Here is a 15248-nt window from a genome sequence, read left to right on the forward strand (position 1 = left end):
TCTCAGCCCCTGACACCATTGACAAAATTTTAGACTAGAAAATTCTTGTTCTAGGGGGGCTGTCCAGTCTTTGTAGGATTTTAGCAGTGTCCCTGACCTTTTCTCAGCAGATGACGGTCATACACCCGCCTCAGTTGTGACACACAAAAATGAATGTAATTATGAACAAATGTCCCCTGGGAGTCAAAATCAGTTTTGACTAAGAAACCACAGTTCTAGAAGAATTAACTATTCTTCTAAAGAAGCATATGCTGTGCCTAAAGGGAATGTTCTACTGAGCCTTCTGTGGTAGGCAGCAAATTCCAGGCCTACCAGTAGAGTGAATTAACCTCTCTCACTTGGATCCTTTTATGTAAAGGAAAGCCAAAGACCTCAGAGGCAGTTTCTATCAGCTGTGTCATACTGGTGGAAGTGACATTGGTATCTTATACCCAAGTTTTATTGATTGAGAGGAAAGAAGGAAAAACTTGAAAACTAGTCTATGCTAGAGTTGTCCCCGCCCAGAATACACCATCCAGTATTTAAATATAACTAAATTGTGTTTTGAGAAAGTTGATAAATGTGTGTTTATATGTTCATGCATGTATATATGTGTGTATATACACACGAGTATGTATGCAGGTATTTATAGTGTTGCAACTCCCTAATCATTTATATGTTGGCTGTTTGAGATTTTGTATATGCTTCCATTTTTTCTTTAATGAATCGCTTTTTTGTATAGTCCTTAAATTATCTTTGCCTGGTTGAGTGCTGCATGAGCTCCCACTGCGTAAATCAAGAAAAAAAAATTTCAGCTGTTTTGGGAAGGTTGATTTGCTTCTTTTGTGTTGTACTAATAGTTAATAACATACTTCCTAATATCCTGTAGCGTACAGATGTCAACCCTTTTCAGGCAATGGACCGAATGATGTTAAATATGCGAAACAGTATGCAGGAATTACAAAGAAACTTTGTAAGTACTAAAAAATTGATGAGAATGTTATTTTCAGTTATTGGTACCCTATATTATTGTGGCTTTCAACTTTTTTTTAATCGTGGTCCACAGTGGTTGAAAAATATATCTTAACAGTATGACCCAGTACGTAATACTTGTGTACTGTATAAATAAACCTGAAACAATTTTTATGAGAAAATGATCATACTATTTACAGTGTGTGCTTAATTTTCTATTTTAGTTCATATTTTAAAAATCCTGGTCACAACCTACCAAATTGATTTCACAATCTATGAGTTTGCATTAATTAGCTTTCAAAATTAAAAAAAACACAACCTCAAAAACATTTATCCTGCTGAAGGTAACTATTGTAAATGCATATTTTATATGAATTTAGGCTTTTTAATTATTTTTAGCTTGTCTACCTAAAAGGATTTGTAGCATCTAGGAAATTAAGTTTTAGTGTTTTCTTAAAAAAAGCTGAAAACAGAAATTTGAGGAATGATGTTTAGGCATTGGATTAGATCCATAAAGTCCAAATAGTTATAAACTAATGCTAATACTCTTACTTTTCTACTCATAATATTAACATTAAAAAATTAACTTGATTCAATATGAAGAAGAGTCATATTATTTAGTCATCCAGTTTAGAATCTAAGGATCATTTCAGAATGTCCAAATCTAGGGCATTATTAATGATTTTCATAATCTAGCAATCTGGTACCCACAGGAGGTATAAAACTTCTTGGTGTATGGCTGATGGGCTCAGCATTGGCAAAATTGCACACAAGGGTCAACCACTGACTATAAAGGCATCATAGGCTTCAGGGCACAGCATCTATATTTAAATCTAAGCTGCAAGTCTTTGATCACAAAGACTTAACGATCTCTGAGTGAGTCACTTCCTATTATTCCTCACAAGGAGAGTGAGAATTGGTACCTAAAATGGAAGGAGACGAGGACCTTCCTGGGGGTGCCATTTGGATATACCATATTGATAGTATGGTATCCTTAGTAGAACTTTAGCTAGTATTGTTACTTATTTGAATCCTCTAAAGTCAGTTCCTCATATTTGACTAAACTCTCTGGATTGACAATTTATATTTATCTCTAGGGTCACCTTTCAGTGGATCCAAATGGACATTCATTTAGTTCTTCCTCAGTTATGACTTATTCCAAAGTAGGAGATGAGCCACCAAAGGTTTTCCAGGCCTCAACTCAAACCCGTAGGGCTCCAGGAGGAGTAAGTATTTTCTGAGCGTTCTTGGAGCTTTATAAAGTTGTGGAATGTGAAATCTATCAATCACCTATATTGGATTTTAATTATTTAAGCTTGATCTGGTACTCTGCGGGTAGAGATGAGGGAAGAAGACACGTATCACTGTGAAACACAATAATGCTAACTGTATTTACTTAGTTTAAGGCATTTTTTTCTCCCCCTCCACCTCAGATGCCTTTTTTCATGTAAATATCTATTGATGTTTATTATTACCTTTACATGTTGACCAGGTAAGTAGACATTAAAAGAAGTCTTTGTCTCATGAAATAAATATCTATTTTTAATTTATATCTGAAGTAAATGAGTTTTTTTAACTCATGAAATACCTCAAGTGTACAGAAAAGATATAGAAAACAATGTAATAAATACCCACATTCCTTCCACCCAGTTTAGTCAACTCATAACATTTTTCTCTATTTGCTTTAAGTTGTCCCTTATTTTTTTTTTCTTTTTAAGCAAAAATATTAGATGCAGTTAAAGCTTTCAGTGCACTCTTCCCTCCCTGGTTCCTTTTTTCCCTTTTACTCCCTCCCCACAAAAGAACCATTTTTCTGTATCTGGAACTTATCATTCTCATGTATGTTTTTATAATTTTATTACTTATGTATGCTTCATAAGCAATATAATGAATTATTTTATGGGTTTCTAAACTTTATATAAATGGTTTCATGCTGCATGTGTCTTCTGCAACTTGACTTTTGCTCAGTAATGTTTCTGAGATTTATTCAAGTTTATAGATACAGCTGTTTATTTGACTTCTATATATTAACTGAAATATGGATACACCACAGTTTTTAATCTGTTTTTCTGTTGATTGATTTTTAGGTATTTCTAATTTTTCACTTATCTTTATACATGTCTCCTCTTGCAAATGGTTTAGGAAGGGTATTGTTGGTTTGTAGGAGGTGGATGTCTTCATCTTTACCTAAAATTACTAAGTTACTATCCCACAGTGATTGAAACAGTTAGCTCCCATGAAGTCTGGTATGAGAGTTCCTATTTCTACACTTCCTCATTAGTACTTATAGTAAAAAAAAAATTAGGTTTGCCTGTTTAATGCATGTGAATAGTCCATTTTTTAGTTTTTACATATAAAGACACATTTTCATCATGCTCTTGCCATAGTGCACACATTTTCATTTTAACTTGCTATAAGTAACATACATCTTAAATGTAAACAATTTAATTGTTGCCATCCCACAGCAAACCATGCTAATATTAATAGTCTTTGGCTATCATGAATATTCTCATAACCCATAGAGTTGATATGTAGGAGCCATGAGATTCAAGCCCATCGACATGACTGCTGAATAATCAGTTACCCTTACTTAGAGGGATGTACTCCCAACTATTACACTATTAAGGACAGTGTTGAAGGCACTAAGTTTTATATAATTAGGTTATTATTTGTTATGCCATTTGATTACAATTTAGAAAAAGTTTAAATTGTATTGGTTCTATTTGCCCTAGACATTTTAATTTTAAGCAGTTTTTAAAATATCAGAACTATTACCACAATTTTACTGCAAGTTGGTAGTGGAACTGAGTACCCAGTTTTTTAGGGCTGTAGATTTATGGTCTGTCTTCTATAAGTAAACAGGTCCTGAGGAATTGAGAATTATATCCATTCTCTATATATTTAAGTAATAACTAATTTTTATTTTCTTCATTTTTACAGATAAAGGAAACTAGGAGAGCAATGAGAGATTCTGATAGTGGACTAGAAAAAATGGCTGTTGGTCATCATCTTCATGACCGAGCTCATGTCATTAAAAAGTCAAAGAACAACAAGACTGGAGATGAAGAGGTCAATCAAGAGTTCATCAATATGAATGAAAGTAAGTTGTCACAGAAAATAGCATTCTTCCTCTTAAAATACTGGTAGAACTTGATGAATGTTTTTTGTAGAAACATTCCATAAGATGTCATTTCAAGGTAGTTTATGAATAATATGTAGGGACTACCTTATCAAAGTAATAAAATTGTGGTTTCATTGTTTCATAGTAGATTTGTTTTTTATAGTGATTTTTGGTAATGTTACTTATTTTTTGTTTTATACATGGAAAATGGAATCTTTTGGAATTGTCATTTAGTAAGACTGCCAGTAGGCAAAATGAGTTTTTAAATATTTCTAAGATATATTTGAAAAGTATAAAAAAGAATAAAGAAAACTAAAATTATCCATAATCCCAACCCAAAATAACTATTAATGTTTTAATGTATTTCTTCCTAGTAGTTTTATGTATATATTAACACATATACTTTTTCTCAAAATTAGTATTTTACTATCTAGTTTATATTGTGCCTATTTTAATTCACCATTATAACTGTGAAAACAGTCACCTATGATGTTGTTTTTCAAAAATATTCTAAATGGTTACCTAAAAGTTTTCATGAATGGGCCGTAATTTATTTAAATCATTCTGTATTGTTGGGCACTTAAGTTTTTGTATAGATAAGATTTTAATTTCTTGTATTGTATTAAGTATGTCTTTCCATTTTCTAGGTTTGTTTGTTTTTTTTTTTTAAGATTTATTTATTTATTTATTTGACAGATAGAGACGTAAGTGGGAGGGAGAGGGAGAAGCAGGCTTCCTGCTGAGCAGGGAGCCTGATGTGGGGCTTGATCCCAGGATCCCGGGATCATGACCTGAGCTGAAGGGCTCGATCCCAGGACCCTGGGACCATGACCTGAGCTGAAGGCAGATGCTTAATGACTGAGCCAGCCAGGCACCTCTCCATTTTCTAGGTTTTATATTCATTCTTCAATGCATTTAAGTCCTTCCAGTGTCCTAACTCTTCTCATTGTGGTTTTTGGGTTATATTCATCTACTTTCAAAAAGTATTTTGAATAAAAGTGTCACTTTAAATTTAAATTATTTAAATGGAAATGGTTTAAATTATCATATAATTTCAGAAAAAGAAATTCTCTTAGGGTTGGCTTGGAGAAAATTATTTTTATGCAATGAGATGGAAGCTACAACATCTTAACCTTTCTTTAATTTTAATCTTTGTAGTTTTGTCATAGTTAAATATATACAGAGTACTTCACAATAATTAACATGTTGAAGAAAAAATCAGTGAGGGAACACATTATTATTATAAAGGCCATCTGATAGAACAAGTATTACCATTTACCTGTTGTTGTTATTAAAGTTAGATTGCCTACTTCATAACAAATTGACAGTTGAGTAACCTGTTTTAGGAAATTGACAACAGAAGCTTGCGAGGTAAGCCAAGTTATTATGTAGGAAAACGGTGAGGTTAATAGGGAGTGTTAGTTACAGTAGAAGTGCCCAAGTACTGAGGAAAAGCCTGATCACCAGGAAGATGACCCAAGAAGAAAGACTGTAAGTGTAATTGGGTCAAAGGGTTCACTGGATAGAATAATATGATATCCAAGCAGGTGCATGAAAAACCAGATCATCGGGGCACCTGGGTGGCTCAGTCAGAATAAACGTCTGCCTTCAGCTCAGGTCGTGATCCCAGGATCCTGGGATCGAGCCCCACATCCAGCTCCCTGCTCAGTGGGGAGTCTTCTTCTCCCTCTCCCTCTGCCGGCTGCTCTGGCTTCTTGGGCTTGCTCTCTCTGTGTCAAATAAATAAATAAAATCTTTAAAAAAAATCATCAATAACCAAATTATCAATAGGAATAAAAGAGGAACAGACAAAAAAGGAAATACTACTCTGAATCAAAGACCTTTATATTTGGAGCAGTTCCCTGCCTCTGTCTTGAGGTTAGGCTGATGGAAACACAAGGCCAAAATCAAGTATGTGGGAGCCAAGGCAGTTACTGACAGTTGATATCTTAATACTTGCCCCTTTATTTTGATATTTAATGTAGGTGATGCTCATGCTTTTGACAGTGAGTGGCAAAATGAGATTTTGAAGTACAAACCAGTGGGACAGTGGCACAATGTAGAAAACCCTAAGATGAGAAGTGTTGGTCATGAGAATTCAGGCTGCCGAGAACTTAAAAGAAGGTAAAGTTATTTCTAAAATAAATTGTGTTTTTTAAGAAGAATTAGGAGAAAAGTTACATAATTTTACCTCTGTATCAGGAAGTTTTGATTAACATCCCTTGTTTGTATCAACAGTATCTTTTGTGAAGGATGTAATGATTTTACATTGTATCTGAGCATTCCACACAAATTTGAATTTGTATCTAAAAACTAATAATATTTTAAGATTGTATGATTAGTAACTCACTAGCAAATTATGCTTCAAAAGATAGGGGCTAAAATCCTTCTAAGGAAAAGTGAAATACCATAATGTAGTTACTCTTGTAAAGCAGATTTTAATCTGGATATAGTCGGAGTCATACATTTCATGCCAGGTAAAGATATTGGTATCTAGAGATATGATAAGGAGAGAGGGGCTCTATTTGAAAGGCTTATAACAAAACTCTCCTAATAAGTCAATGGTAAACGCATTTTTAGATACTTGTATAGTATATAACATTATCTGCACCTATATTAGGCATTAGATATTAGCTATTTTGGAAGAATTTTTCCAAAACTTTAGCCTCCTTTGGGATTACCTTTGGAATAGCTGTGCTGAAACCACACCTTAAAGATTATAGAGATTTTTGTACATGAATGTATATTCTAGAATTGGAATTTAATTTGGTTCTCTGGAGGAAAAATGGAAAACGATACCTCGTTCCTATTAAGTTTACACTTAAGAGAGAGAGAGGCCTCACCAGGCCTTAAAACAGAAATCTGTTCTAGGTCATAAGAGAGTGGAGGATTGCTGCAGAAAGTGAAAGTTTTAACAGAACCAGCGGTGGACAAGTGGGTATCAAGTAAATCAGAAGCCTTGTGCAGAATTTCATGAGCTAGCATCTTTTATTTTAAAATACTTATTTAGGATTTTAGAGCCCTAATTTCTGTAGAAAATTAGCTTCTGTATTACTTTTAGACAATATTTGTCTAACTTTGAAAAGTTTATTGATAAAAAACCTTACAGTACTAAGTTTGACTATGAAATCCAGGTCCCTGTTAAAGAAAGCATGCTCTTTATAGATGATCTGTAAATCTATGGCCCTATCAGTGGCATTTTCTGTAAACCAGCACTGTCCAGTAGAACTTTCTGGAATGATTTTCTGTAATAACGAAAATGTTATGTATCTATACTAGCCACATGTGGCTATTGAACCACACTTAAAATGTGGCTGATGCAACTGAGGAACTGAATTTTAAACTTTATTTTATTTTAATTAATTTAAATGTAAATGATGTGGCTAGTGGCTGCCATGTTGGATGACATGGTTAAACAGTTAAATCTATCTCAGGAAAGCAGCTGTTGCGCTCTTAAATGTTAATGAAGTAATCTCCCATATATTTTTCAAAGCTATTATGGAAGTTTTGGATAAAACTCTCCATAAATTACAGTGGTTTTTTTTTTTTTATCATGTTTGTATTGATTTGTAAACTACTGGCTATTTAAAAAATGGTATTTATGTTCATATTATATTTCTCAGGGAGAAACCTCATCAAAGTCCAGCCATTGAACATGGAAGAAGATCAAATGTTTTTGTGGACAAACTCAACATCAAAGGATCACCTGTGAAAATCAACAAAAAATAAATAGCCTTGCATTTGATTTGTTTAGTTTTGATTGTTTTAACAGAGAAAGTAATGGTGCTGGGTAATACACATAAGACCAATCCCTTGTTAAATCAGTACTGTACTTAACTTTCTTCTGCTATCTGAATGTTCTTGGAAGTGCTAGCTTTATATTGTCCATACTTTAGGAATAAAACTGATTTTCAACAACTTAATTGCTAAACATTCTATAAAACTCTTTAAAACATACTGATTTTTAAAGCTGATTTTGCTTTCCCAATTATCTTTCTATTGGCTATGTTTTCTTTTATATATTCGATTGAATGTAGAGCTAGTTTTATCATATTTATTAGTTATAAGAAAGTAAAATGTTAAAAAATACTCTGTTTTCACTAACACAGTACTACAGTGATCTTAATAAAGGTAAAATTATTTAAATCAGATTTGATGTGTTATATAGCCAACAGCTTTATTTTTTTTTAAGATTTTATTTATTTGACAGAGACAGCGAGAGAGGGAACACAAGCAGGGGGAGTGGGGGAGGGACAAGCAGGCTTCCCACTGAGCAGGGAGCCCGATGTGGGGCTCGATCCCAGGACCCTTGGACCATGACCTGAGCCGAAGGCAGACGCTTAACGACTGAGCCACCCAGGTGCTCCAGCCAGCTAGGTTTAAGATTATGCTAAGTGAAATAAGTGAAGCAGAGAAAGTCAGTTATCATATGGTTTCACTGATTTGTGGAACATAAGGAAGAGCATGGAGGACATTAGGAGAAGGAAGGGAAAAATGGGGGGGGGGAATCAGAGGGGAGATGAACCATGAGAGACTATGGACTCTGAGAAACAAGCTGAGGGTTCTAGAGGGGAGGGGGGAGGGGGGATGGGTTAGCCTGGTGATGGGTATTAAAGAGGGCACGTTCTGCATGGAGCACTGGGTGTTATATGAAAACAATGAATCATGGAACACATCAAAAACTAATAATGTATGGTGACTAACAACATAATAAAATTTAAAAAACAAAGGTTTTAAAAAATAAAGCAAAATTATACTAGTACTATTTTATGAGAAATTAGTTATTATTGGTAATAATGAATAATCAAATAATTCTGAATTTTAAGGAGATTTTAAATTGCTAATATATATGAGTTTTGTTCTTTATAATTTCTTTATACACTGTGTTCTTTTTTGTCCCATATTACATTCTTAACATTCATCAGACTTTACATTGACCTTTCTCTTTAACTTCTTAAGGTAGCGTATTTCTGCTCTCCTTTCCCACAGTTTAATCTGTCTCCACAGTTAACATTCTAAAGTTGGAGTGTCCTTGGAGAAACTCTGCTCAGCCTTTTTGTGACATTTAGAAAAATGCATTTGGTATTCTGTAAACCTGAATGATTGATTGTCTCAAAATTTCTTAGACAGGTGATATGTGTGTTTGAGCAAGGTACTTAATAATTCAGTTGTTCCTTTTATACCATTTAAAAATTCAGCTTTAGCTTTTTTATTCTAGAATTCAAGCATTAATCCTTTTTTAGAAAGTTTAAAGTTTATGAGAATATAAAATCTTAACCCTTACAGGAGGAAAAAGAACAGAAAATACACTATCACTTTATAATCCTAATATCTTGCTTTCTTCACTTTGGAAATAGACCTATGTCATTGTGCTTATACTTTCCTAATCTTCCATATTATATCCTGTTAATTTTATTAGTCAGTGTGTTTCATGCCTGTAATTAGTTACTAAAATAAGATACATACATGTCAATTCATTTTTATAAGAAAAAGTAATTGAGCAGGTATTATTGAAAGATGTTAACATTTTCCTCTTATGCATACTTTAGTATACTAATAACATATTGGGAAGTTGTCATAAGGCATAAATTCTAATACTTTTGCATAAATTTACTTGATAGAGCAAAATCCCAATAGAGTAGACACTGTAATTATTCTTCTTCTGCCTAAATCATTCCACTGATGGTAATTTGAATCATTATATTCAAATATAAAAACATACTTTAATAAATAATTGTATTTAAAACAGTATAACTTCTACTCATCATATAGCAGTTAGAGCATTTACAGCTATTTTTTCTCCCAATTTGTTTACCATAGAAAGTAAATAAAAATTGAATTAAATATATATTTCTTCTTATTCCACAGTGCTTCATAAGGGGACACTCATAAAACTGTGTGACATAGATTAAATGTCAATTCTTCATATTCAATGTTGCTGAAATTGCCTCTCTTCAGAATTATTTTTACCATACTGCTGAAGTCAACCATATAAGAAAGAAGGTTCTCTGTAGCTTGTATACAGTTCATATTATTTTTCCTTTGTGTACAACCATTGATCTTTCTGGAACCCTGGATCTTTTGGGAATGGGAAGATAGTAATAATTTGGGAAATGTGGCCTTGGCAATGAGGCCAAGTTGCATACTTAACACTCCTTGCTACATTAGAGATTTTCCTTGTACCTGGTAGTCTCGGTGATAGGTTTCCATTACTCTACCTTTATGACTCCATTATCCCTTATGGTCACAAGGCAAGGGCAGAAGCACATTGGAACTGAGGGTTGCTGGAGGGGAGGGGGGTGGAGGGATGGGGTGGCTGGGTGATGGACATTGGGGAGGGTATGTGTTGTGGTGAGCGCTGTGTATTGTGTAAGCCTGATGAATCACAGACCTGTACCCCCGAAACAGTACATTATATGTTAATTTAAAAAAAAAAGACTCAGATGGTGCCCTAAATGTGGTAACATGATGATGATGGTATTTGGAGATGTTGCTTTGGGGAGATGATTAGGTCCTGAGGGTGGAGCCCTCCTGAGTAGGATTAGTGCGTTTATAACGGAGACACTAGAGAGAGCTCCCTTACCTTTTTTTTGTTTTTTAGGATTTTATTTATTTATTAGGGAGAGACGGCACAAGCAGGGGGAGCGGCAGCACAAGGAGGAGGAGCAGCATGAAGAGAGAGAGGGAGAAGCAGGCTCCCCAACAGAGCAGGGAGCCTGGGATCGTGACCTGAGCCGAAGGCAGACACTTAACCAGCTGAGTCACCCAGGTGTCCCCCCTTACCCTTTCTATTCCTACTGTTTATAAGCCACTATATTGTTTATGGTATTTTTGCTATAGCAGCCTGAATGGACTAAGACAGTTGTCTTAGGCTGATAGGGCAAGGACAATTTGGAGATTCTACTGAAGTGTGACATAGACCCTCACTGCAGTGAATTAGGATCTTCAATTTAGTAATGTACATATCTGAGACCTCTTGAGTCCCCTCTGTCCCTGATTACATGGAATTTGCAGTAAATTTGCATTCTGATGATTTCTTTGTCCCCAGGATCATGCTTATTTTGTCTTGGGGATTGGGAGTTCTGATCAGACTTTGGTGTTCTCTGGTGAATTTGACTTTAAGCACCATCTCCTATCTTCTGACTACTTGCCCAACATCTTATATTATTTGTCTGTGAAAACTTCCCTCAGTCTTGTCACTTGTATGAGAAGTTTGCTTTGGGAGATGCCTTCTATCTACCCATGTTGCCTTCTAACCACATGTGTCTCAGGTCAGTAGTCATGTGGCTTAATGTTGAAGCCTGAGACAGACATAGCAGTCAGTGTTTTACATTTGATAGGACATCAGGCGGTTTTTCATGGGTTTGTCAGCTAATAGACTTGTACAACCTCCTGGCACAACTTTAGCAAGGAATTGTAGTGACCATTTTGGGGAACTTGGATGTGAAAAAAACTTGAACAAGGCACTTGCCTTGAGAGGCACGTTGGAAGAACAACACCAAAAAACAACAAACAAAACCTCAGGAGAGCCTTTGTGTTATTTGTCTAAAAGAGACCACTTTGTTTATGTAAAAGACTCTCTGTCTTTTATTTCCATACTTCATAGTTTTTTAGAATTCTTTTTTAAGCAGGCTCCATGCCTAGCATGTAGACCAATGCAGGCCTTGAACTCAGCCCTGAGATCAAGACCTGAGTTGAGATTGAGAGTTGGACGCTTAACCAACTGAAGCACCCAAGTGCCCCCATACTTTAGAGCTTTGTAACTGTATGGTTTATATTTAAACTTTCTCCTCCCTTCTTGAAGGGGGGAAAGTAATTAGCCTTTTACAGGAATACTTTAATATTTGTATAATTAATTAAAGAAGCCATTAGACTGAGACGGCTTTAATGTCTTAGTAGCCCATGTAAATAAACCAAAACAAGCCTGTTATGCCTCAAGTTTAAGAAATTGAAACCTAAAGACATCAATCACAAATAGCCAATTAGGCTTTCCCATATAAGGCAACCATTTAAACTATAGCCAGCCAATCAAATAATCAAATAATTTCCTTGCTTTGCTTCTGCCTCTTCTTTATAAAAGTCTCCCTTAGCTCTAGTTGGTGGAGACCTCCTAACCACCACTTCCTGTTTGACCACTGCCTGGTTGCAATTGATTTTTCCTCAAACTGGAATTTTTTTTTAAAGATTTTAATTTTTTTCAGTAATCTCTACACCCACTGTGGGGCTCGAACCTACAACCCCAAGATCGAATCACATGTGCTGCTGATTGAGCCAGCCAAGTACCCCCTCAAACTCAATTTTTAATATGCCATCTAGCTCACTGTTTTTCCTGTTCCTCCCAATTTTTTTCCTCCCACTTGAAAATTTTTAAAGATTTTATTTATTTGTTTGTTTATTTAAGAGAGAGCATGTGTGAGTGGGGGGAGGAACAGAGGGAGAGGGAGAAGCAGACTCCTTGCCGAGCTGAGCACAGAACCCGACATGGGGCTTATCCCAAGACTCTGAGATCATGACCCGAGCCGAAATCAAGAGTCAGATGCTCAACCCACTCAGCCACCCAGGCACCCTGCACTTGAAAAATTTTAAAGATGAATTAAGAAAAAAGTCATTTTGGCATATGTGTAATCTAGGAATATCTATCTAGTCCAAATAGTCTAAAATGTCTAAGAGAAAAAGTCAAACTATTTGTGCTATTTTGCATAAAATTGTGGACAAGTGCATTTAAATAATAGCTTTTGTTAGTATGATTATAAGAAGAAAGGTTTCAAGATAAAAGTAACTTTTAAATATGATTTAATGATTATGAGTATAAAGTTTATGAAGTATGTTTTAAAAAGTTTTATGAAATATTTCTGATAAATAGGTGGATTTGGGTAAAGGAATGAATATATAACTATATGTCTTCTTCCAGGTTTTATTATATAAAATTAATGGTAATAAAATCTTCTAGTTTATATAAAACTAAGATTGAACTTCTCATGATTTAAACTTTCCAAATTTCCTATATCTTATGGGTCAAATAAGTTATTGACTCCATCAATTGTGTAAGATTACAGAATATAAAATGGTGTTTATCTAAATAAAATTGAAATACAGATGTCTTTTAAAGGGGTTTTAATCTGGGTGCCTGGGTGGCTCAGTCACTTAAGCACCTGTCTTTGGCTCAGGTCATGATCCCAGGGTCTTGGGATCAAGTCATGCATTCGGCTCCCTGCTCATCGAGGAGTCTGCTTCTCTCTCGCTCCACCCCCACTCATTCTCTCTCTCTCAAAAGAAAAAAAAAGAGTTTTGATCTTATAAGATTATGATAATACTATTAATTATAAGGACTAAATGTGTTAGCTAAAATTGTAATTTTTCAAATCCTTAGTTAACTTTTCCAGAGCTTAGAAAATATTAAATTAGTCCTTGGATACTTGGAGAGTTTCTAAGTAAAAACTGATACCAGATTTTGGTCACTGAAGATAGTTCCAATTTTCCTAGAGATTATAAAATGACTGACTATGAATTAACAGTGTGGAAGTGTTTTGGATGATACTGTATATGTGTATTTTGCCACTTAACAGAATTAGGAGTACCTGAGTGGCTCAGTTGGTTGGGTGTCTGACTCTTGATTTTGGCTCAGGTCATGATCTCAGGGTTGTGAGATCCAGCCCACATAGGGCTCTGCACTGGGCATGGAGCCTGCTTAAGATTCTCTCTTTCCCTCTGCCCTGTGCCCCCAGCAAGCTCTCTCTAAACACACACACACACACACACACACAAAACCTTAACAGAGATAATCTATAATATGTACTCATAAAAATTTAGCTAGACACTTCTTGGATTTCTGTCTTCCAGTTTTCTTTTTGGAATAAATAAAAATGGATTACTTAAGTTAAAAGTGATTAATAAAAATAATATATTCACAATAATTACAGAAAAATATGAATATATAACACAAGATAATGAGCATGAATTTTTACTTAAGGAAACTATTTGTTAAAGTGATTTTAGGGGTGCCTGGGTGGCTTAGTTCGTTAAGCGTCTGCCTTCGGCTCAGGTCATGATCCCAGGGTCCTGGGATCAAGTGCCGCATTGGGCTCCCTGCTCCGCGGGAAGTCTGCTTCTCCCTCTCTCACTCCCCCTGCTTGTGTTCCCTCTCTTGCTGTGTCTCTCTCTGTCAAATAAATAAATAAAATCTTTAAAAAAAATAGTGATTTTAATGTAGTAGATATACTATTTTATTTGACATAATTATATCTTAAAATTAAAGGTATCTTAATTTTACTATCATTTGCATAATAATATATTTATATATTTTAAACAAATACATAAAAGGCTTATAAAGATTAAATTTTTGAAAGTCTATTAGCAAAAAAGTTTATTGGGTATAGCCAACATTAATGAATTTATTCTTCAAATCAGTTTACAAATTGTTTATTGCAAATTAATACATGGATGACATACAAAAAGTAAATTTGAAATTCATCATTGAACTTTGATTTTTCTTTTCTTGCCCCTTGTACTTTGATTTCTATTAATTTGTTCTCATTCGTACATTCATTTAATACTTATTGAGCACCTAGCACACGCAAAGGGATACAGAAATTAACAAAACCAAATCAGTCTCCTTTTGCAATTTACATTCCCATTGGGAGAGCCTGACAATAAACAGGTATATGAAAGGTCTGGATATATCTAAGAAGTGTTCTGAAGGAAAATGAAACAGCATGAGAAGATAGAAAGGGAGGAACCTGCTGGTTTAGAAAAGTTGTTTAGGGAACATCTCATTGATGAGGCTATTGAAAATAAAGGAAATAGATGGCAGTGTTGAGAGGCAAGGAGAAGGGCAGGTCCTGATCTATTTTTGAAGGTGGTGCCTATAACATATGCTGACAGATTAGGCCAGAGGTGTCCAAGAGTGGTGTTGAAATGACTAACATTTTGGTCTGGGCAACTTGAACGGAGTTCCATTTTCAAAATAAAGACTGCAGAAGAAGGTTTTGAGGAGGAAGATGAGAAGCTCCATTTTGGACATACTGAGTTCCAAACGTTGAGATCTAACTGGAATTCTCAAGGATGCTGTCTTCCATATGGACTGAATATGTTACATTTAACATCGAACAATGAACTTTTTTGAAATGAGAAAAAATACTTATAATTGATCATTTTTCCATATTCTTTTCACGTCATG

General features: G+C 34.8%; 1 protein-coding gene across 6 annotated transcripts in view; it reads left to right on the forward strand.

The window, feature by feature from the left end:
• Positions 1 to 7817, forward strand: part of MLF1 (myeloid leukemia factor 1) — a 31976-nt gene extending 24159 nt beyond the window's left edge. For 2 of the 6 annotated variants that reach the window (XM_027585579.2, XM_027585581.2), the window contains 5 exons: positions 869 to 952; positions 2049 to 2177; positions 3892 to 4051; positions 6058 to 6196; positions 7696 to 7817. In XM_027585579.2, the coding sequence (XP_027441380.2) occupies positions 869 to 952; positions 2049 to 2177; positions 3892 to 4051; positions 6058 to 6196; positions 7696 to 7801 (618 nt within the window). In that variant the 3' untranslated portion in view covers positions 7802 to 7817. The remainder of the gene's footprint in view (positions 1 to 868; positions 953 to 2048; positions 2178 to 3891; positions 4052 to 6057; positions 6197 to 7695) is intronic. The other 4 variants (XM_027585580.2, XM_027585582.2, XM_035729229.1 and 1 more) reach the window with 3 other exon arrangements.
• The last annotated feature ends 7431 nt before the right edge of the window (positions 7818 to 15248 follow it).

The sequence above is a fragment of the Zalophus californianus genome, chromosome 1 (assembly GCF_009762305.2).
Source record: "Zalophus californianus isolate mZalCal1 chromosome 1, mZalCal1.pri.v2, whole genome shotgun sequence".
NCBI classification, from domain to species: domain Eukaryota; kingdom Metazoa; phylum Chordata; class Mammalia; order Carnivora; family Otariidae; genus Zalophus; species Zalophus californianus.